The 21,983-nt window shown below is 47.8% G+C and overlaps 1 protein-coding gene across 6 annotated transcripts in view; it reads right to left on the reverse strand.

The window, feature by feature from the left end:
• Positions 1 to 1,048: 1,048 nt before the first annotated feature.
• SRGAP3 (SLIT-ROBO Rho GTPase activating protein 3) overlaps positions 1,049 to 21,983 on the reverse strand; it is a 243,659-nt gene continuing 222,724 nt past the window's right edge. For 5 of the 6 annotated variants that reach the window (XM_032411847.1, XM_032411846.1, XM_032411845.1 and 2 more), the window contains 4 exons: positions 12,995 to 13,175; positions 11,639 to 11,788; positions 9,264 to 9,591; positions 1,049 to 6,459 (listed from right to left, as the gene is read on the reverse strand). In XM_032411847.1, coding sequence (XP_032267738.1) covers positions 6,046 to 6,459; positions 9,264 to 9,591; positions 11,639 to 11,788; positions 12,995 to 13,175 — 1,073 coding nt within the window. In that variant the 3' untranslated portion in view covers positions 1,049 to 6,045. The remainder of the gene's footprint in view (positions 6,460 to 9,263; positions 9,592 to 11,638; positions 11,789 to 12,994; positions 13,176 to 21,983) is intronic. The other variant, XM_032411849.1, reaches the window with a different exon arrangement.

Consider the following 21,983-nt stretch of genomic DNA (forward strand, 5'->3'; position numbering starts at 1 on the left):
TGAGAATAATGGATTCCCTGAGGCTGGGAGAAGACCTCATTCTCTTCTGCACAGAAGCCCCTGCATGAAGATCCACCACAGAGTTCATCAGAAGGGAAAGGCCCGGAGCCTTCTTGGACTGCGGCAGGCCACAGGCTCCCTTAATCGTGGGCTGCTACCACCAACGCTGACGTAATGGACGTGCTCAATGACAGGCAGTACAACAAACTTGTAGAGAGCATGGCTCTGGGTTCAGATTGGGCTCCTTCGCTTCCTAGCCTAGCCTTGGGTGAGCCACCTAACCTCTTAGAGTCTCAGTTTCCCCATCTGCAGAATGGTATTTAAGAAGGGTACTTACCTTCAATAACCATTATGAGAATTTGATGAGAAAATGCATGTAAAGGGCTTTAATCTAGTGCCTGGGACAGAAATAAGTGATCAATAAACACTTCACAAACACACACACACACAGATTTAAAATAAAAAAAATCCAAGGGGCAGTATCACATGTGTGAAGACACAAATGCTACAATGTTGCATATGCCTTCACAGGGAACTCAGGATCCTGTGGCCTCTGGTGACCTGTCTGAAACTTCTGAAGGCACTCTTGCAGATGACCGCTCCTTCTCCCATTTCCCCTTCTTTGACGTTTCCAGCTCCACCTTCCCACAGTTACCTTCTTCTTTCTTTTTTTAAGGATTTTATTTATTTATTTGACAGAGAGAGACACAACGAGAGAGGGAACACAAGCAGGGGGAGAGGGAGAGGGAGAAGCAGGCTTCCCGCTGAGCAGGGAGCCTGTTGTGGGGCTCGATCCCAGGACCCTGGGATCATGATCTGAGCCGAAGGCAGACTTAACGACTGAGCCACCCAGGCGCCCCGTTTACCTTTTTTCAATTAGCTCTACTGTTGAAGCAGTCCTCCTTGGAACCTTGGCCTTCCCCTCCTTGGATCTGAGCTAAAGGAGATTTCAGGGACGGTTCCTGGAGGAAGCACACAGAAACACCCCTTTGGGACCTCCCCATCCCCCACGTGCCACCTCACCCTTCCAAAAAGCCACAGGAGCATGTTTGAGAAAAGTTAAGCTGTTTTATTTCACAGGATAGCTCCACGTCAAACCAGCAGGCACCATCAGAATACGCAACAGAGGATCCAGTCAGACACTCTATAGGACGGGCGTTTGGTTGTTAAGGTAGAGAAACGATATCCGGAAGAGGGCGACACTTATCATCACGTGGGGACAGGCAACCAGCAATTTCCTAGGGTTGTTTTTGTGGGTTTTTTTTTTTTTCCTGACACAGTCTGGGGAAGAAGGAAACCAAAGGAAACTAAATTGACCAGCCACTCTGAAGCAATCAGAACCAAATCTATTGCCAAACCGTGTAAACAGTCACACTGCCCTGAACTAGAGTCTGGGCCGGAACTCTAGCCAGAATCTACTTCCGTCTAAGGAAGGCCAAGTGCACTCTGGTTGCTCCGGTTCAAGGAACAGCTTTGTTATTTGCCTGGGACAGTTCACACAGGAAGGAGGTGTCGGCAAGGGGCAGCGGTGGCCATTCGGCCAGTCCCAGAGGATGGGACAGTGGGACGCTTGGCAGACCGACCTCAGAGAAGCCAGGAGGAGTCCGGCACGGCAGCGAAGTCCCTTCTCTCGGCTCCCCCGGGGCGGCTTTGGGTATGTGGGGATTTCTCTCCATGGCTGCTCCGAAGAGAGGAGGCCCCAGAGAACCGGGGAAGTTGACATGAAACGTCAGCATTAGCTCTGCATAGCAGAAAATCAGCTAAGCAACACCTCGCTCACCCCTTCCTGCCTTGTCCTCCCCGCCCGTCCTCCCGAGCCCCACAAGGGCCCCCTGCCAGGGTTGGGAGCCAGCCATTCTTCTTTCTGGGATTCTCAGGAGAATGAGGCATTTGCTCAAGTGTGGAACCATCTGGACGTGTGAAAAGTTAGGAATAGAAAGACTGAGAGGAAGAACCATCACATTAGTCCTTGTGGTTTTCCATCGGCTGCGGACGTGTGCTGAGTGCCAAGGAGCGACCAGGCCCCAGGAGTCCTCTGCATCCATGCCTCCTGAATGAGAAAAGTATACCCAACAAGGCACTCCAAGGGACTCCAGCAGAGAAGCCGGCCCCACGTAAAGGCCCTTCCCCTCACTGGCTCCCCTTTGTGTACCACAACCCAGTTCTGAAGTGTTTATAAGGCAGATCTCTGAGCTGCTACTTCCAGCCGGGCGCCAAACGCTGGCCCCGTTTCCCTGCGTCTCTTCCCACTCGGATTTCTTCGTTGAATAGAAACCTTTCATCCCTTGGGAATCCATTTCTCTCCTGCCTCTTGGCCTGGTGACCTCAGAGAAAAGACTCCCAAGTCTAATTCCCAAGCTTACAATTCCCTCCAGTTGTGTGCTCTGTCCGGGGTTCAAAAGGCGCTTCAAGGTGAGAAATCGTTAGCACTGAAAACAAGGAAAGGCAAGAAGTTTTCATAGAATCCCACAGCTCAGAGCAGCTCTTTAAGAGGAAAGGGGAATAAAGGGAGAGAGGGAGAGTGGGGTAGGAAGCACGGCTTGTTCTCAATTTTATCGGAGAAAGGTCTTTAGCGGCGGCTGGGCCCCAGGGCCCAGGAAACTAGACCAGGAATGAATTGTCTTTGGTCAGTTTTAAATGAACATCTTGCTGGTTCATTCCTAAAATAGACTAAACATCGGTTACACATAAAGACAAAAGGCTTGACCTCAGGGTAAGTCGAAGGTTAAGAAAAGAAATCATTCTGTGAAGAAAAAAAATAAAATGCCCGTTATCAACGAACTGATCAGTATAGCTCTCAGTAATGGCGATGAACAAGTAGGTAAACACCACTCCCCCTTGTACAATTGGTTATATTGAGGACTACTAACTAGGTTTACTACATTTCCCCCACACTCACTGTACAGTTAGGTTTCTGGTATTTGTTTTTTTTACATTGATCTATCTACTAGGTGCAAAGATTTGGTGAGTGGCATTGGCTATAATTTAATCGTAGCCTTTTTAAAAATTACAGTTTCACATTTTAACAGTTACTTTCCAGCATTTAAGCAAATACAGCAATATATAGTGGACTAACACAGGCAGGAGTCAGGAAGAGAATGCCAATGCTCAGTGACCGTGGATGGGACAGGGTGCGTGTGGAGGGTGGTGGAGACATGCATAGTGGCCAGATGAGGGAGTGGGTGGGGGGGCGCAGGAAAGGATTTTTCCATTTGGTTCTGCGTCAAGGGTCAGATCTGGGGCTGGATGAGTGGGGTGTGAGCTTCCCTAAATGTGAACTCATCAGCCGTTTCCCAGTGGAAAAATAGGTGCTTAAAAAAAACAGCTAAGGCTCTGCCTTCAGGTAATTTGGTTAAGGGCAGATCCATATTTCAGTAAGGAAAAAATGCAGTCAATTCATGGGAAAACCCACACGGTCTGACTGGTGTTCTATGTATCAGGCAACAGATTTGTCAACTCAGATTTTCGCTTTTCATCTGGTAGTGATGGCAGAGAATGTGACATCTGGCACAGGAGGCTAATGCATTTAAGGTCTGGGGGTATCTCTGGGGTAGAAATGAGAAGCCTGTGTCCTGGATGGACGGCATAGTGTCCTTGCAGGTAAGCGTCTGACACGGCCCTTGCTCTCAGCCATCCATTAAATCTTGGGCACGTCACAGCACATCCCAAGGCCTTACTTTCTTTCCTAAGCTGTAAAATCGGGATGTCGTCATCTGCTCAAAGACAGAGGGGCTCCTAACTGGTTCTGAGGCTCTTTCATTTCCGGGAGCTCAAACAGAACGGTTCGTTTTAGGCTAAACAAGGAAGGTCAAGTTTGTCATTGACCTCTCTCTGGCACTCTTTGTGCCCTTTCTCGACTTTTCCACTGAGTGCGCAAACTGCCAATCCCTCCGACAAGACACAACAGCTTAGCACTCCTACACACCCAGGTATTAGTGATTTAATAGGCCCCTCCCCCTGGGGTGTATTTACCTTTTTATGGAGGACCAGAAGAGATGGCAAAACTTAATCCAGTGGGGTGAAATGGTAATGACAGAATTTCAAGCATCAATAGGTAGTATCTCTGTAGGGCTGTGCTTCAGGGCTCTTAAGAAACTGTTAGGAAAATTCCACTGCCCAGTTCTCAAATGCCATTAGGAGACTTCAAAAGGAAGATCCTGGATGGGTTTTGATCTAAAAGACTTACCTTACTAATGATAATAAAAAGAGCAATCGTGTTGGCACAGTGCTTTCCAGCTTACAGAACTTGCTCATTTACATTTTACCTTTGTTACCTTCATTTTATGGAGCAGGAAACTGGGGCTCAATGAGGTGGAGTGACATGCCCAAAGTCCCACAGCTCCTATGGGGTGGGGGCTGGGACGCAAACACAGGACTTTTGACTCCAAACCACAGCCATGGAGATACACTCTGAGGCCTCGGGAGAAAGAGAGAAAGCTTGAGAACAGTAAGGAGACCCTTGGCTTGGAATGAGGAGATGAATAAAAGTGGTCCCCGGAGGATCTGATCCACCTGGGTTCCATTAGCCAGAAACAGCCTATCTCTGGAAAATGAAAAGATCAAAAGAGGAAGTAAAATGGAACAAGAGTGATCCAGAAGGCCTTTTCCCAGCTGAGAGGGAGAAGTCTAGCTCCTAATTCCTAAAAGTCACTCACCTCAGTTCTATCACCATATTTGCAATTACATTAAATGCTCTGGAGGTGGTGGGAGGAGCATGGGGGGGGCAGGGGTTGAGAAGGGAAGGGAAGGGAGAGAGGGAAGCCATTTCACCTGAATAAACTCAACCGGAGTGTTTTCTGGGACGGAAAGTGCCAAGGATGGCCCCCCTCTGGCCCCTGCTGAGAGGCTCCTGAGCCTCATGCAGGAGGGCACCAGCCAAAGTGGGTCACGGACTGATTTTAAATTAAAATGATATGACTGAAAGCCTCCTTGCCTGTTTAGTTCCAGATCTGACACAGTATAATTAGTAGAAAGAAGAAAAGAAAAAATTAAATATTTTGAAAATGATATTAAGTTAAACCTCTATAGTTACCACAGGTTTATTCCTACAGCGTGTCTAGGTTTTGAAGTGTTCCACACCACTGTTTTTGTTTTCCCTTTTTCCCAACCACACAGAACACTGTGCTACGATGGGGCTTAGGTTCTCACTACCCCCTTTTTCTACGTACAAACACAAGGATGCTGTGGTCAGGGGCCATGTCGCCAACATCCTCCCGTGCCTTCGGGGGTACAGTTGGCCCTCGGCCTCAGGGTGGAAAGGCAGGGTCTCTGGGGTGGACGGGGCGGGGGGTGTTCTGTGAAGGGTTCCCCACCTCTAGGAGCAGCCTGCTTGGGGGTACCGCCTGCCCCACCCTTCCGTTAGGGGCAGACTGTTCTGGAAGGCCACGACTTCTGGAGACAGTGGGAGACTATTGTGTGTTTTTCTGCAGGTTAGTGGTGTATTGCTTCGTTCGAAGTCACTGAGGCCTCTAAATTCTCCCAGAAAGGTCCCTGCAAGTCCCACCAAGTAACTCAGCAGGAGGTGTTTGGTGGCATGGGTCTGAGGTAAATCTAAGTTTCATAAAAAGAAAAAAGGAGATCCTATATACATTTAGTCATGTGTCCAGATCTAGTATATGTATATAGATGCATAAATATATATATATACACACACCGACACATACATGTATGTGTGTATATATGCACACATATATATACACACATATTTATGTATGCAGAGAGAATGTCGAGAGAATAATTTTCCAGTGACCATAGGCGGGGAAGCCGTCGAACATTTTGGCCCAAGCTGAGGAGATGCTCTAGCGGGGCCTCCTGCCCTCCCCCCCCACACTCCCCCCTCCCCCGGGGGGCCTGCTCGCACACGGGAGGTCTGTGGGATTCACATGGCTGAATACCAGCTGCGGCCAGCGCCCGGGCCTCGGCGCTGCACAGACGCGCTTCCAGGTGACCTTCTGGTCCCTGCCCGACAAGGCCAGGAGCCCGTGGCAGGCCGCGGAGGTCACAGAGGCCCCCCTCAGCCGTGGCGGCGCCGCCCCGTGCTGTAGGTCACATGGTGCCCGACTTGTCCGCGGAGCTGTTGGGGAACATCTTCTCGGTGGGCGTCACGGCCGGGCTGCCCACGCCCGAGCTGCTGCTGCTGCTGGAGCGATGCTGCACCACCGGCCGCACGGGCCGCATGGGGGGCGGGCGCAGCTGCGCGCCGGCCAGACGCGCCGACAGGGCGGGCTTGAACGTGGTCATCATCTCGGTGGACGAGCTGCTGCTGCGGCGCATGGCGGCGTCCGGGTCGCGGATGACGATGGTGTGCAGGGGGCTGGCGGGCTCGGAGCTGATGGGGCCCGGCGGGTTCTTCAGGGGCTCCAGGGTGTCCAGCACCACATCTGGCGCCTGCTTGACGGTGTTCTGTCTCTCCAGTTCCCGCAACTCGTGCAGAGCCGTGCTCATGGTCTTCTCGATGTCCTGCCCACGGAAAGAGCTCTGGTCAGCACAGGGGCCGGAGGCCTGGCCTCCAGGCCTGCCCCAGCTGCTAATCCGCCTATGGGCTTCGTACAGAGGCACACGAGCCTCATGCCTGGGATGGAGATGAAATCTCCAGGGTGTCCTACGACCAACTGAGGGAATCCGTGTGGGCATCACCTGCACACTTGCCTGCACAGGTAGCAGATTGCAATGAGGGCGGACTACTGGTCGAGAAGGTCGGCTCTGGAATCAGACAGGCACGGGTTCGAATCCTGACTCTGCCACTTCCTTGCTATGTCACTTTGGACAAGTTACCTCACCTCTCTGAGCCTCAGAATCCTCATTGGTGAACACGGATCATGATAACACGACCTCAGGGGGCTGATGAGTGTGTTAAATGATACGGTCCCTGTGAAGAGGTTCCCTTGGCCCCTGACACATAGTAGGCACTCACAAATAATAATGGCAGTAACAATGGTAATAAGAGAGCACCAATCCAAGCCCTTTCCTTTCGTAGCTCATTTAATCCTCACACTTATAAGGTAGGAACTACCATTATGCTCATTTCACACGTGAGAAAATGGAAGCTCAGCCTGGTTAAGTAACTTGCCCAAGGTCACACAGCTAGTTAGTAACATAGCCTAAGTCTCAACCTAGAGCCCAGGCCCCTAGCCGTTATTGTTATTTTTAAAAAATTATTTATTTAAGTAATCTCTACCCCCAATGTGGGGCTCGAACTCAACCTGGAGATCAAGAGTTGCACGTTATTCTGACTGAGCCTGCAAAGCACTCCACCATTATTGTTATTTTTAAAAAAAAATCCTTGCCCATAGAAAAATTCCTTGGTGGTTATGTATTAGAATGTCCACAAAGTTCACACCAGAATAATGCGACTGTCACTTTCTTCTCTGTATTGTAATCAGAAAAGTTTGCTTTTTTAAAAATGTAAATTTTAAAAAGCAACAAAACCTCTCATTTGCCTATGCAATTCCTGGAGATTAAGAGCTCACCAGTATGAGAGCATTTTGGATGAGAGAGAGAGCCATTAAGGCAGTCCAGGACCTGGGAGCAGCGGGGCCCATCAGGTCAGCCTGGGTGGGGGCTCATCATTCCACCTTCCCAGGGCTTCTGTTCCTCCTCGAGCCGGAAGGGGGCGCTGCAGCTGGAAGTCAGCGTTCAAACCAGGAGCCCTGGGCTATGGCAAAAGGCCTGGATTTTTTAGTGGAAAGACTCCTCTGCCATTTGCTGGCTGTGTAACCTTGGACAAGTCTCAGGCCCCCTGCCCCATGCTTTGCTTCTCTGGTGAAAGCCCCTACACTCACCGTGAAGATGGGATGAGATAATGGATGTGATGGAGCTTTGTGAACTGCCAGGCAGTGGTTTCACACTCCCTTTAGCCAGAGCCCCTGGCTCACACAGCTATTACAGGGATGCCTCCATACAAATGGGGCACAGGGAGCCTCTCAGGCTGAGCTAGGCCACAGCCCAAGCGACCCGGCCGCTGAGGGGACCACAGGGGATATTGCTTAAAACCGCTACTAGAAGGCGTGGTGCACAACCTCCGGTGACCGTGAGCACTCTTAAGACACATTTGCTTTTCTGCCCTGAGGCAAACCCAGAAAAACTGCAAGTCTGGTCACGCTGATGGAGTTGGAGCCTGGAGATGTCCTGCCGGCCCCTTTCCGCAGCCGTGGCCTCCTTTACTCTCTCTCCTCCCCAGCCCACAGGCGGCTTCCTGCCTGCCCTGAGCCCCCACAACAGGCTCCAATCTGGCACAGGCAGGGTCCCTGCCTATCCCTTTTGCTTTGTTAAGAGACTATGGGATGTCTGGTCAACGGTGAATAGTAGCTTTTATGCTTCTTCATGACATTTTATCCCTTGCCCAGAACACTAACTACTTTAAGAATGGGATTTTTGTGCTTTTATCCAAAGGATTAGCTGTGGGGGACCTTCTATATGAGCGGAGAGATGGCAATCCTCTCCCCATCTTTACTATATCCCAGCCCGGCAGTGATAATGCCTGCTTTCCATTTCCCGTTCCGCTTAGATGAAGTCCCCAGTGGACTTCACTGCTCTCTCTGCAATGCTCCAGCATGAACTGAAAGGTAAAACTGTAAAAAATAAAGGCAATGATTACCCCTCTACCACCATCCCCACCACTCCACCCTGGCAGAGTGTGAGCCAGAAAGACAGAAAGCTCAGAGAAAGAGCAGCTGAGTGGTTTAGGCGTGAGCCTTGCATTAGTCTGAGAGGTAATGCAGCAATCTGCAGAGTGGTGCTGCAGAAAGGCGCTCAGGGAAGATGGACGGCGGGGGGCAGGGTCTGGGGCCATTTTAGGTCATCACTGTACTGTCAGAGCCTAGTGCAGTGACTGGCACACAACAGCGGCTCAATCGATATTTGTCAATAAAGGAATGAATGAATGAACAGATGAATGAATGATCAGACGAATGAATGAATGAACGAATGAATGAATGAATAACTCAACTGTGCCATCTTGTGGAGACCACATCCCTCTCATCCGGCCTGCCCCCAGGGCAGGCATCCCCCCTCCAGCCCTGGAGACTGGAGGTCTTCGGTTTTTACAGAATCCCTAGCCAGCAGCTGCACCCCCCCTCCCCAGCTTCTGCTCCCGTGGGGAGGCCAGTAGGGGGACAGGAAGCCAGCTTGCTATCTACCTTGGGTTCTAGCTTAACCTTGAGCCTGGTGTGAAGGGCAAAGTGGCTCCCCAGTCCGCAGGCTCCCACCCAGCCGCCCCTCTGGGGTTCTCAGCTGGCCCAGCCTGCCTTCCCACTAGCCCTTACTTCTGCCAGGGCCTCAGCCTCCAGGGACTTGTGGTCCCCCAGGCTGCTGTGCCTGGTGGAGCCGCATGTCGACCTCATCGAGTGCCCTTCCGAGAGAGCCTTCTTGTCAGGGTAGTTGATGCTGCCGGCACTCCCAAATGTCGCCATCCTCCGCTTCTCAGGGCTCTCGATCCTCCCCCGGGTGAGGGGGATTTTGTGGGGGCTGCTGGGGCAGGCGGCGGCCCGGGGCGGCGTGTCTATGCTGGGGCCCAGGCCCCGGGGTGGGCTGTGGGTGTCGCCCCCGCTTCGGCGCCTGGGGATGGCCGCTCCGTCAGATCGTAACCGCACTCTGCAAAGGAGCCAGGGGGCGGGGGCATGGGGCAGAGGTCAACCCTGGCAAGTCTCAGAATGGATCAGCTAACCCCAGGCCACACACTACACACTAGTCTAAGAGACAGGTATAGTAAAGCCTCATTCAGCCAAACTCAATTGCTCAATGAAAGCACAGGCTGAGCATGTGACTCCATGGCAAGGGGCCAGTTTAATCTGCACACACGAAGGCATCGGAAGCATTCTGCTTTCCAAACTGCAGACAGTGGTGCTACTAATGACACAATGAATCTTGTCTACATGTCAAGTCAAGGGCAGGAGAATTTCAACCTGGGAACGCTTTAGTGATGGTTAGTTGGGCTCATGATACGTTCTTATGTGGTTCAGGCATTTCCGTGATTCTGAAGGGCTTCTTAATTGGTCTGAAGCATTGAGGCTTGACTGTACCAAAAAGTCACCAGCTCCCTGCAAGCACAGGAGGGAGTCCTGGGGAACTGGACACCATCCCATGTTGTCACCCACCCCCAATCTTCTCAGCAAAGGGCTATTTCTATGGGGCTTTTCCAGATCTTGGAAAACTAGTCATTCAGGAGTAAAAACTGCATCACTCAACATGCCTTCCATGCATCGGGCCACCTTTCACTCTTTAGGGAGGCTCTGTCAGAGTGAAAAGGGGACTAGAGTATCTATTAGGAGGGCTGGCTTTCCTGTGTCCTCTTTCAGACCCATTTCTGGTAAGTGGGCATAATATTCCTTGCCCCCTTTCCAGGGAGCTTTGTTGGGTGTGAAAGCACTCTGAAGATAAAAGGCTCCACCCGCAGGTGATTTTGCTACATCCTAGGGAGGTCAAGATTTGAAGGGAGGGGAGGCTGGAAGTGGCAAGGGGGTGGGAAGATGGGGCAGACTGTTGGAACAGACTGTGACTGAAGGGCTAAGTTCAACGTGGTCAGCAGCACTTCAGATCCCAGAGCCACCAGCCAAGCTAAGCACCGCCTGTGGGTACCCCAACAGGACCAAAGCATAGGTGTTGGAGAGAAGGAAATATTGAGAAAGAAAAGAACCAGAATAAAGTACAGGAGGGAGGGAAGAGGGAGAGGAAGAGCAAGGCAGGAGAAGATATGGCCCTCCTAGGATTCAAGGAACCATGGCTTTGTCTTCTATCTACCCCAGACTTCCATTTTGACCCCAATTCCTTTACCTATCACACTGCCTGAGCCGTTAGCTGAACTGAACAGAATATACTGAAAGGAGGCATGGAAACTTCTGCCAAAGTAAATTCATAAACATATGTTCCTATTGCGACTGTATCTCTGGCTCTATCTCCAAGTACCCATATGTGGAAGCTGATCCCATGACCGCTCCGCCGAAAAAAATGAAGAATATGACATTTTGAGAATCTGATTAAGAAAGCAGCAAACTGTCAGCTTCTCTTTTCTTCTTTTTCTTAAATTTTTTTAACGACCACATTCTTTGGACCCTACAGGCCTGCAGAATGACAAGCACAGCTCCTTGCCTGGCAGAAAGGTCACGTGACACAGCCCAGCCCACACACTGGGAGGGAAGAAATCGGCAAATGTGCTCCCACCAAATCAGTGGGTGGAGTCAAGTGTCAATTTCTCCCACCACAGGCGTGGGTGTGAGATTTCTGTGTGTGTAGTGCACTTCAGGGAGTAGTGAGCCTTACATTTTTAAATATAACAACTTAGGTCTTCAACAGAAAATGGGGAGGAGGTATAAGAACTGGAGAGAGGTAGGAAAAATACTTGTCAGTTTATAACTCTTTCTCCCCATTTATTATTACTATTTTACATAAAAAGCATTGATTTGCCAATATATGTCTTTTTTCCTTCTCCACACCTCAACTCCAAACTGGACCCTTTTATGCCTGGCATTCTGGGGCCAGTTCCAGCCAGGACCCCCCCCCCCCCAGTGTGTCTGATATCACATCCTGCAGGGAACAAGGGGCTACAATAGCCTCCCTCTCTCCCCTCTGCCCCCCTGCCTCTCCCAAATCAGACAGAGCTGGGCATGGCACTAGCAGGAAAAAATGAATCCGCATTTCCTACCGGCCCATCACCCCCCCAAAGCCGTAATCCGAGATGTGCTCCGTGGGTGACTGGAGGTCGTTTTTGGAGGAGGCCTTGTCATCTAGCAGCGGCCCACTGCTGGCCTCGCTGTCAGCCTTCTGGCTCAGGCTGTCGGAGAAGGCATCATCCCTGGGGAGAAGGACAGATGTGAATCGGCAGTGCTTTGCTCCAGAGAGCCCTGGATGTGCAGGGCTCCTGGAGACCTGTCTGAAGGGTGGATCCACACACACCTTATGGTTAACTTACGCCCATCCTCGGGATGAGGCACTTCCCACTCTGCACCTTAGCATCACACACACGCCCACTGGCTCGCTCTCTCCTAAGTTACTGTCTCGGGTGGGAGACCAGCCCCCCCTCTGCCCCAGGCCTACCTTCTCCTCTCCCCTCCTCTAGGTTTTTCTCTCCCGGGCTGCTCCAGGCTAGGACAAGCTAAACGCTGGAGAGAGTGCTGGAGTAATGAGGGGAGGAGCCTAAAAGCTGAGCACTGAGAGCTGAGTCTCCATGCGGGGTCCTGAGAAGCAGTTTAGGGCTAAGCAAGGGAGGAAGAAAAATGCCTCCATCCCTCAGCTCCCGACCCAGGGTTTTGGATAATTGTGAGGTGGCTGCCAAGGTTCCTCCACTGGCATTTCTCTTGTTGTCTGCCTGGCCTTGGCCTTTTCTCTGGTTTCACACCATCTCCTCTGCCATCAAAGCTTATGCTTTCCCTTGGGAGCCAGTATGGTGGTTGCTTCCTTGATAAATCAGTTCCACCTGAGCCTGACTCAGAAGGAGTGCGTGGCTTTCAAAGAAGAGAAGGTGTAGACTTTCTGGATCTTCGGGTAGGGCTAGGTATTTGGGATGCAGGCCTTTCTTTCTAAAAAAAAAAACAATATTAAAAAAAATAACAGTATCCCGCTAACTGGAAATGAGGGGATGACTGTTTCTATGCATCCTCTGAGTGAGCCACCTGGGGGATAGAGACTGGTGGGCAGTGAAGGGGACGGTGGGCTGGCTGCTGAGTATAGGGAAGGCCCAGGAGGGTAGAGGAATATGGCCAGATCCACTGGATGCTGAGAACCAGGGCAGGTGATGAATGCCAGGTGGATCAGGATGGTGAGTCAAAGGCACCAAACGCTACCTCTGTGTGCTCTAAAGGATGACCAGTTTGCTTATTTGTTAAGTGGATCACCATTTAAGGGGAAGTTAGATATAATCCATTCTTACAAAAGACCAAGCGTATCATACCAGTGAGAGCAAATGGTTCGCATATAGCCCAGCACTCCTATTCCTGTGCCCATTCAAGACATCACTAATCGATTATGGCATTCTTCACAGAAGGTCTGGATTCCCACTCACATGTCCTGTACGACTATGTACTGATGTGGGATGAGTCCGTCCACGCCATTGTGACGACCCTCCCACCAATCCTCCGAGGCGCGGTGGTACAGTAGCAGCGAGGCCCCCTTCTTGAAGGACAGCTCACGTGGGGACCGCCCCACGTAGTCAAACTTGGCGATGGCTTCGATCTGCTCCACTTCTAGAAGGAAAGCAAGGGAAAGAACAGCCATGAAGTGAGTAGGATGGCAGCCAGGAGCCTTGCTCAGATGGCCTTGGCTTCCGCAGGGGCAGCACAGACAGCAGGCCGGTGGAAACAGGGTGGGCTGGGGGCTCAGGACACCAGGTTCTAGCTCAGATCTGTTCCCCATGCTGCGGCCTCAGGCAGGCCATCTAACTTCTGACATACCATATCCTTATTTTCCACTACCCCTCTTGTTTTCCACTTTCTAACACTAATTAAAATAGTATCTTAAGAAATTTCTCTTTTTTCTACCTCTCGATACAAGTTCCATTTCTATTTGTCCATGAACTCTTTCTCTCTTTGTCTACCTGTAATACTTTTAGTGGTTCTTATCTTTTGGGTGTATGTGGACTCCCATCCATGCAAAGATGCTGTACACAATTTTTAAGGGCTCCCAGAACTCTTCAAAGCTCATTGTAATGGACTGTTATGGTGCCCCCCCCCACCCCCAAATCCATATGCTTAAGTCCTAACTCCCAATGTGATGGTATTTGGAGACGGGTGTTTAGGAGTAATTGAGGTTAAAGTGAGTAATTAGGGTAGGGTCCTAATCTGACAGGACTGGGGTCCCTCTATGAAGAGGAAGAGATACCAGAGATCTCTCTTTTTCTCTGTGAATGTACACAGAGGAAAGGTCGTGTGAGGACACAGTGAGAAGGCAGCTTTCTACAAGCCAGGAGGAGACGCTTCACCAGAAACCAGCCCTGACAGCACCTTGATCTTGGACTTCTAGCCTCCAGAGCTATGAGGAAATAAATTTCTGTTGTTTAAGCCACCCAGTTCTGTTCTGGCAGCCTGAGCTGAATAACACATTCATCCATGAACTTAATGTGGGGGGAGAGAGAATTCTTACTGGGGCCACAACTCAAGCTTATCTCTTTGCACACACACATTTACCAATCAAACCTTTATTCTTCACTGGTTAGTGACAAGCCCTGACTGGATTAAGCAATGAGGCTAGGGCTCTTGCCCCTGAGGCACTCCTACAGCCCAGCTCCATCACCTCAGGCAGGTCACATAACCTCTGTACACCTCAGTTGATTTTGGAGGATTAAAAGATAGTGTATGTGGGAAGACATCCAGATGGCCAATACACACATGAAAAAGTGCTCACTATCACTCATCATCAGGGAGATGCAAATCACAACCACCATGAGATAGCACCTCACACCTGTCAGAATGGCTACTATAAAACAACAAGAAATAACAAGAGTTGGTGAGGATGTAGAGAAAAGGGAACCCTCTTACACTGTTGGTGGGAATGCAAGCTGGTGCAGCCACTGTGGAAAACAGTACGGAGGTTCATCAAAAAATTAAAAATAGAACTACCTTATGGTTCAATAATTCCACTGCTGGGTATTTCTCCACAGGAAACAAAAACACTAACTTGAAAAGATAGATGGATAAATGGATGAAGAAAATGTATACAGATACAGTGTATACACGGTATATAGATACAGTGGAGTATTATTCAGCCATAAAAATGAAGGAAAATCTTCTATTTGAAGCAACATGGATGGACCTTGAGGGCATTATGCTAAGTGAAATAAGTCAGACAGAGAAAGACAAATACTGTATGATCTTGCTTATACGTGGAATCTAAAAACGAAAAGAAACCAAACTCTCAGATACGGAGAACAGACTGGTGGTTGCTAGAGGCAGGGGGTAAGGAGTGGGCAAAATGGGTAAAGGTGGTCAAAAGGCACAAACTTCCAGTTCTAAAATAAATATGTTCTGGTGATGGAATGTAGAGCATGATGACTATAGCTAGTAATACTGCATTGCATTGGAAGTTGCTAAGAGAGTAGGTCTTAAAAGTTTTCATCACAAGAAAAGAAAATTTGTAACTATGAATGGTGACTACATGCAAACTTCAATGTATGGATGTATGTTAACTAGACTCACTGGGGTGATCACTTTGCAATACGTGTATCGAATTTTTATGTTATCCACCTGAAACTAACATTTTATATGTCAATTATATCTCAATTAAAAAAGAAAGAAATATACTAGACTTTAATAGATTTTTTAAAAGATTTATTTATTAGAGAGAGAGAGAATGAGAGAGAGAGAGAGAGAGCACGAGAGGGGAGAGGTCAGAGGGAAAAGCAGACTCCCCACTGAGCAGGGAGCCCGAGGCAGGACTTGATCCTGGGACTCCAGGATCATGACCTGAGCCGAAAGCAGTTGTTTAACCAATTGAGCCACCCAGGCGCCCTAGACTTTAATAGATTTTTAAAAGCCATAATGTATGAAAGTCCTTAGCATAGTACAGATATACATGAGGTCTTCAGCTGATAGTAGTGCTCATGATTACGATTATTATTTCTAGTGGCTTTACCCTATGGGGTAGGTCCAGACAAGAAATCTAGGCAGGTCACATAACCTCTGTACACCTCAGTTGATTTTGGAGGATTAAAAGATAATGCATGTGGTTTTATTTATTTTAATTTATGTGGTTTTCCCAAGGCCATATAGCTAGTGAGGTTTAGAAAGAGACTTTTTGGGGAGCAGGGATGAGCAATGCCTATGATTTATTTAATCTGTGTTAAGGCTGTACCCTAAGAGATGCCCACACTTGGTAGAAAACTGACTGTGAGTATTAATGTATTTATACTTTAAAGCAAGCACAAAGATGTTCGACACTAGAAAAATACATATATTTATGTATATATTTACATATATAAAAATAATAAATGCATTGAATTCTAATAGAACAAAAGAGTAATGAAAATGACCCCTGCTCTCTCTAGCCTGCAGCTACCTTCCCTATGCTGACTCTCTATTGCTCCATTCTTTATGCATTATCTTGTATCTGTCCATCCAGCCATCAAGGAGTTGCTGCCTGGGTGTCTAGGTCCTGCCTTCCGCATCTCCAGAGCCTCCCACAGTCACTGGGGGTGGTCTGGAGTTGGGAGTGGGGGGATGAGGAGGGATGGGAAATGTAAGGGGAAGAAAAGAAGAAAAGAGGAGGAGCAGAGCTGAGCCACAGGCTGAGAGACAGCACGTGTGATTGCAGACGCCATTACATAAGTGTGTGTGGTAGAAAGAGTAATCGTAGCCACCATTTATTAGGAAGTCTCTTATTTGGGTTTATCATACCTGAAATAGAATATGTGATTCTCCCCCTTATCACTATCCCCCACACCCCTCCCCAAACTTACTTAATTCTTTTGTCTTCCCCATCTTAGGAAATAGAACCGTATGCCCGCTTGCTCAGGCCAAAGCCTTCCTCTTGAGCATCACACATCTTTGCCATCAGCAAGTCCTCTGAAGTGTCCCTGAATCAGACCCATCTCGCCACCTCCACCGCCACTGCCCTGGTCCAGACCGCCGCTGTCCCTCTACCAGGCCTCCCCCTTCCATGTGTGTTTGGTAGAGCCATTTCTCCCCAGGGCAGCCAGAGGGATCTTTTAAAATCATAATCAGATCATGCAACTCTCTTGTTGAAATCCCTCTGAAGGCTTCCCTCTGTGCTTAGGGCCAACCCCAAATGTCTTCTCACAGCTGCTGAGGTCCCTCTGTGCTCAGGGCTTCGCTCCCTACTGCTCTCTCTCTCTCTCAGTCCCTCCCTCACGGCCTCACTAGCCTTCTTAATGTTTCTCTTCCAACACTGTATTCTGACATTTTTCAAACACAGAAGTAAAGTTGAAAGTGAACATGCATATACCTGTCACCTAAATTCTACTGTTAACATTTTACTGTATTAGCTTTATCACATATCTATCCATCCATCCATCTATCCATCTTATTTTTTAGTGAATTTTAAAGTAAGTTGCAGACATCAGTACACTTTATGCCTAAACACTCTAACATAAATATTCATAGAGCCTTCTTGATGTTTTTAAAACATTCCAAACCTTTTCCTGCCACAGGACCTTTGCACTTATTATTGCCTCTCCCTGGGATACTGTTCTCCCAGATGTTTGCATTCATTCACATTCAACAAATATTTATTGACCCTTGTGTGCCATTTCCTAATTTCATTCAGGTCTGTACTCAAATGTCTCTGCCTCAGCAAGGCCAAAGGACTTGGCCACCCTCGATTACAAAAGTGCTGTCAAATCACTCTAACATTTTCTCTTGCTTTATTCTTCTTCAAAGCACTTAGCACAACCTGAACTTGTGTGTGTGTGTGTGTGCATGTGTGTGTGTGCACTTACAGTTTGAAAACTTGTTTATTTTTTATCTTTCCTACTAAAATGTGAGGTCCATTAGGACAGGGATTTTTGTTTTATAATCTACTATTTTCCCCCTTCTAGAACAGTTGCTGGGATGAGTTGGCACTCCATATTATTTGCATGAACAAATTAAGCTTTACTATATGTTAAGTGTTCTACTTACATTATCACATTTAATCCTCACAACAACACGTGTAGCACTATCTTCATTTTACAGATGAGGAAACTGAGGCTGAGTTGAAATGATGTATCACACATGGATCAGAAGACTTAACACTGTTAAGATGGCAGTACTCCCAAATTGATCTACACATTCAGCACAATCCCTATTAGAATGCTAGCTGACTTCTCTGTAGAAATTGACAAGCTGACTCTAAAATTCATATGGAATTGCAAAGAACCCATAATAGCCAAAAAAAAAAAAAAAAAATCTTGAAAAAGAAGAACAAAATTAGAGGACTCACACTTCCTGATTTCAAACTTACTACAAAGCAACAGTAATCAAGACAGTGTGGTGCTGGCACAAGGTCAGACATATAGTTCAGTGGAATAGACCTGAAAGTCCAGAAATAACCCCCTACATCTATGGTCAACTGATTTTTTACAAGGGAGCCAAGATCATTCAATGAGGGAAAGAATAATCTTTCCAACTAATGATGGTGGGATGGCTGGGTAGCCACACACAAAGAAGGAAGGGAGTTGGACCCTTACCTCACACCATATAAAAAATTAACTTAAAATGGACTGCCAGACATAAGACCTAAAACTTAAAACTCTGGGAAGAAAATGTAGGGTATATCTTCATGATTTTGGATTTGCTGAAGGATTCTCAGATATAACACCAAAAACATGGGCAACAAAAAGAAAAAAATAGATGAATTGGACATCATCAAAATTAGAAAACTTTTGTGCTTCAAAGTACACCATCAAGAAAGTGAAAAGCACACAGAACATGTGTGCAAATCATATATCTGATAAGAAACTTTTATCTAGAATATATAAAGAATGCTTACAACTCAATAATAAAAAAACAGGGGTGCCTGGGGGGCTCAGTCGGTTAAACGTCTGCCTTCGGCTCAGGTCATGATCCCAGGGTCCTGAGATCGAGCCCCGCATCGGGCTCCCTGCTCGGCAGGAAGCCTGCTTCTCCCTCTCCCACTCCCCCTGCTTGTGTTCCCTCTCTCGCTGTGTCTCTCTCTGTCAAATAAATAAATAAAATCTTTAAGAAACAAAAACAAAAACAAAAACGAAGTGACTGTTCCATTTTATATTACCACCAGCAGTATGTGATCTTTCTCAACACTTGTTATTATCTGACTTTTTGATTCTAGCCATCCTAGTGGGTGTGAAGTGGTATCTCACTGAGGTTTTGATTTGAATTTCTCTCATGACTAATGATGCTGAGCATATTTTCATGTGCTTGTCATTTGTATATCTTCCTTGGAGAAATATCTCTTCAGATCCTTTGCCCATTTTAAAATTTGGCTATTTGTTTTTTTACTTTTATTTATTTATTTATTAAATATTTTACTTATTTACTTGAGAAAGAGCAAGAGAGAGAGAGAGAGAGAGCACAGAGGGAGAGGGAGAAGCAGACTTCCCGCTGAGCAAGGAGCCCAATGCAGGGGACAGGGACAGGAACAGCCCCTGCTTGTGCACTCTCTCTCTCTCTCTCTCTGTGTACATGTCAAATAAATAAATAAAATCTTCTTAAAAATGTATTAACATAAGATGATGGATGGATGGATAGATACACAATAAAATAAATATAACAAAATGTTAACACATGTAGAAATTAGGTGGTGGGTTTATGGGCATGACTGCACAATTTCCATCCACTTTTCTGTGTGCTTGACATTTTTTTCTTAAAGGAAATATCATGAACTGCAGGCCAATAGAAATGTTACCCTGATTGCTGGTAGATGCCTGGAACAATCTGATGAAAACTATGGACTCTTCTCAGAGGTACGCATTCCAACAGAAACAAAATGTTGCTCACAATGGACTTCCTAAAGCCCATTTATGGACCCCTCATGTAGCCAAAGAGTTAATGGCTTAATGGCTTTTCAGATGTAGATGATGGGCAAGGAGTGGGAGGCCACTGGGAGAATTTCGGGAAAATATCAGTGAGAGAATGGTGATGCAATTATAATTGGAAACTGACGTATTGTAACTACATGATCATGTGTCTGTTACTGATTTTAGTAGTTTCCTGACCTGGCAGCCTAGGTCCTCATTTAGCTTCCAATTAATAAAGCTGCTATTGACAGGCTGCCTCGATGTTTTCACTTGGCATTGTTCTGACAATCAAGGGTTCTTAGCCTAACCATGGTTTCTTTAAAAATCTTGGAGACCAAAGAGCAAGCACAAGTGAATTTTCCAGATATATACCCATGATGTGCTAAGAGACTCCAGGCAGGGCAGCAGGCATCAGCTAGGTACAGAATATGTTGAGAAAGGAAAGGCCAGATAACTAAGTTTTTCCTCCAGTTTGGATGGTCACTCACTGGGTGAACCATCTATTACAAAGACATGGTGTCGTGGTTTTCTGGCCAATTTGACCTTCGAAGTTTACTGGGCTCCGTTCATAAGGCTATTTTCAAGAAAAACAAAGACACTGATGATCCCCCAAATGAAACGTCTTAGAGGAAAGTAGACAAAGGTATCAGGAGGTTTAGGCTGCCAATGAGCAGTTAGATCCGTAAAAATCCCCGGGTTCAGTTTCTTGATCAGAATTAGGGGGTTTCTACCAGACACAGTGTAATGTTTCCTACCCACCTAGTTGTCCCAGACACTGCACTAAGCTCCTTCAGATAGGTCACCTCATTTTAACCTAGGCCACAATTCTCTTGGTGCTGTCATTCTCATTTTACAGATAAGGAAACTGAGGTCTGAAGTTACATGGCTTCCCAAAGATCACAGGGCCATGAAGGTCTCTACCTGTCTTTCAAATCCAGGTCTCCTTTCTCAGAGTCTAGTGTCCCTCAACTGTTCCTGCAACTCAGTATTTCCGTGACTGTTTTGATTGGGGCAGGCGTGTAGGTAAACATTTAGGAAAGGCAATTAATTTTCCTCCGATGAATGCTCCTGACTCCGCAGCCACCACCAACACACAGGAAACAGTGAGGACCTTTAGGGAGCATGGAACTGGCTCTCCTGAAGCCGGCTTGTTGCCCTTCCAGGATGATCTTTCTGCCTTTGTTATGCTCAGAAACCAGCAACCTGACAAGGAACAATCGAGAAGGGGCCTTCTGGGGAACCAGACAAGAAGCTCTGACTTACCCTATTCTGGGGATACTGTAGGCCTCTACTCCAAGAGGAGGGAGGCAGCATTTTATGAGGGGTTTTCCTTGATGGGGTGAAGCCTGCTGGGTGTGCCCTGTGGCTGTTTCCTCATGCACCCACCAAGAGCTGTTCTCTCTGTCCCTCCTCCTCCTCAGTCCTGGGCCCCACAGCAGCCTTCCAGCCCCCAGGCTAAGGAACTGTGGGGAAACTCAGCATGTGCAGGATGACCCGCAGTGACCTCAGCCCCCAGGCAGGTGGGCTGCGAGGGTCCTCAGAGGGCACCTGACCCACCCTCCTGCAGACACACATCTGCCTCACCAGCAGCAGTCTTAACAGATCTGAATGCTGAAAAATCAAGCTGTTTTCCCCCAATGGGAGAGGAGAGACTGAGAGCAAGATCTAGAGCAAGAAGGAGCTACACACACACACACACACACACACACACACACACACACAGGGAAATAAAGCAAGCAACAGACAGGACAAGAAGGGAGAAGGAGAAGAGCTGGAAGTAATAGGGCAAGAGACAGAAAAGAAGGAAAGAGAAAACCAAATCGCTACAAACAAGCCGAAGGTGGCAGCCTTCACATCCCCAAACAAAGGCTCTGCAGGACATTTTCCTCAGCTCGGGATGACTTGAGCCTCTGAGGATTCTGGCAGAACTGAATGAACATCACACCTAGATTTGCTCTTCCATACCTGTGACTCAGGCCTGACCCATGGGTTCCCTCTTGGGCCACAGTGATTGGTTCTTGGTGGGATGTGTGAATCCAGGCAGTCCTGAGACTCTATCCCAGGAGCTTTCTTGGAACCATGATGAAAAGGAAGCTCTTTTCCACGGGGACTTTGGACAAAAGAACAGTGAAAGCCCAGAACTGCCAAAGACCACACCACACAGGGATAGCCTACCTGAGTATGAAGCCAACACAGAGGGAAGCAGAACAGAAGATGGAGACAAATTCCTGACAAGATCAACTAAGCTGGATCCAGCCACGCCTGAAGCTATGCCCAACCTGGGATTTTTCAGGTCTGAGGTCTTTAATGCTTAGGTCACTTTGAGTTGGAATATCTGCCATAAGCAAGTGCAAACCCACCGATCAGTCTTGAAACCAGCTCTTTCACCAGCTCCCAGAAACCACACCTTAGTACTACATACCAGCTCTCCTGACAAAAATGGTGGCCAACAGGGCCTAGGACTGTCCCAGAGGGAAACACAGAAGCCCATAAGAAAACCTCTACATAATGATTTTTTCAAAGTAAAATTATCACAGGGAGAAAGGAGGGCTATGCTTGGTCTATA

This window comes from Phoca vitulina, unplaced genomic scaffold (genome assembly GCF_004348235.1).
Source record: "Phoca vitulina isolate PV1807 unplaced genomic scaffold, GSC_HSeal_1.0 scaffold13, whole genome shotgun sequence".
Classification (NCBI taxonomy): Eukaryota; Metazoa; Chordata; class Mammalia; order Carnivora; family Phocidae; genus Phoca; species Phoca vitulina.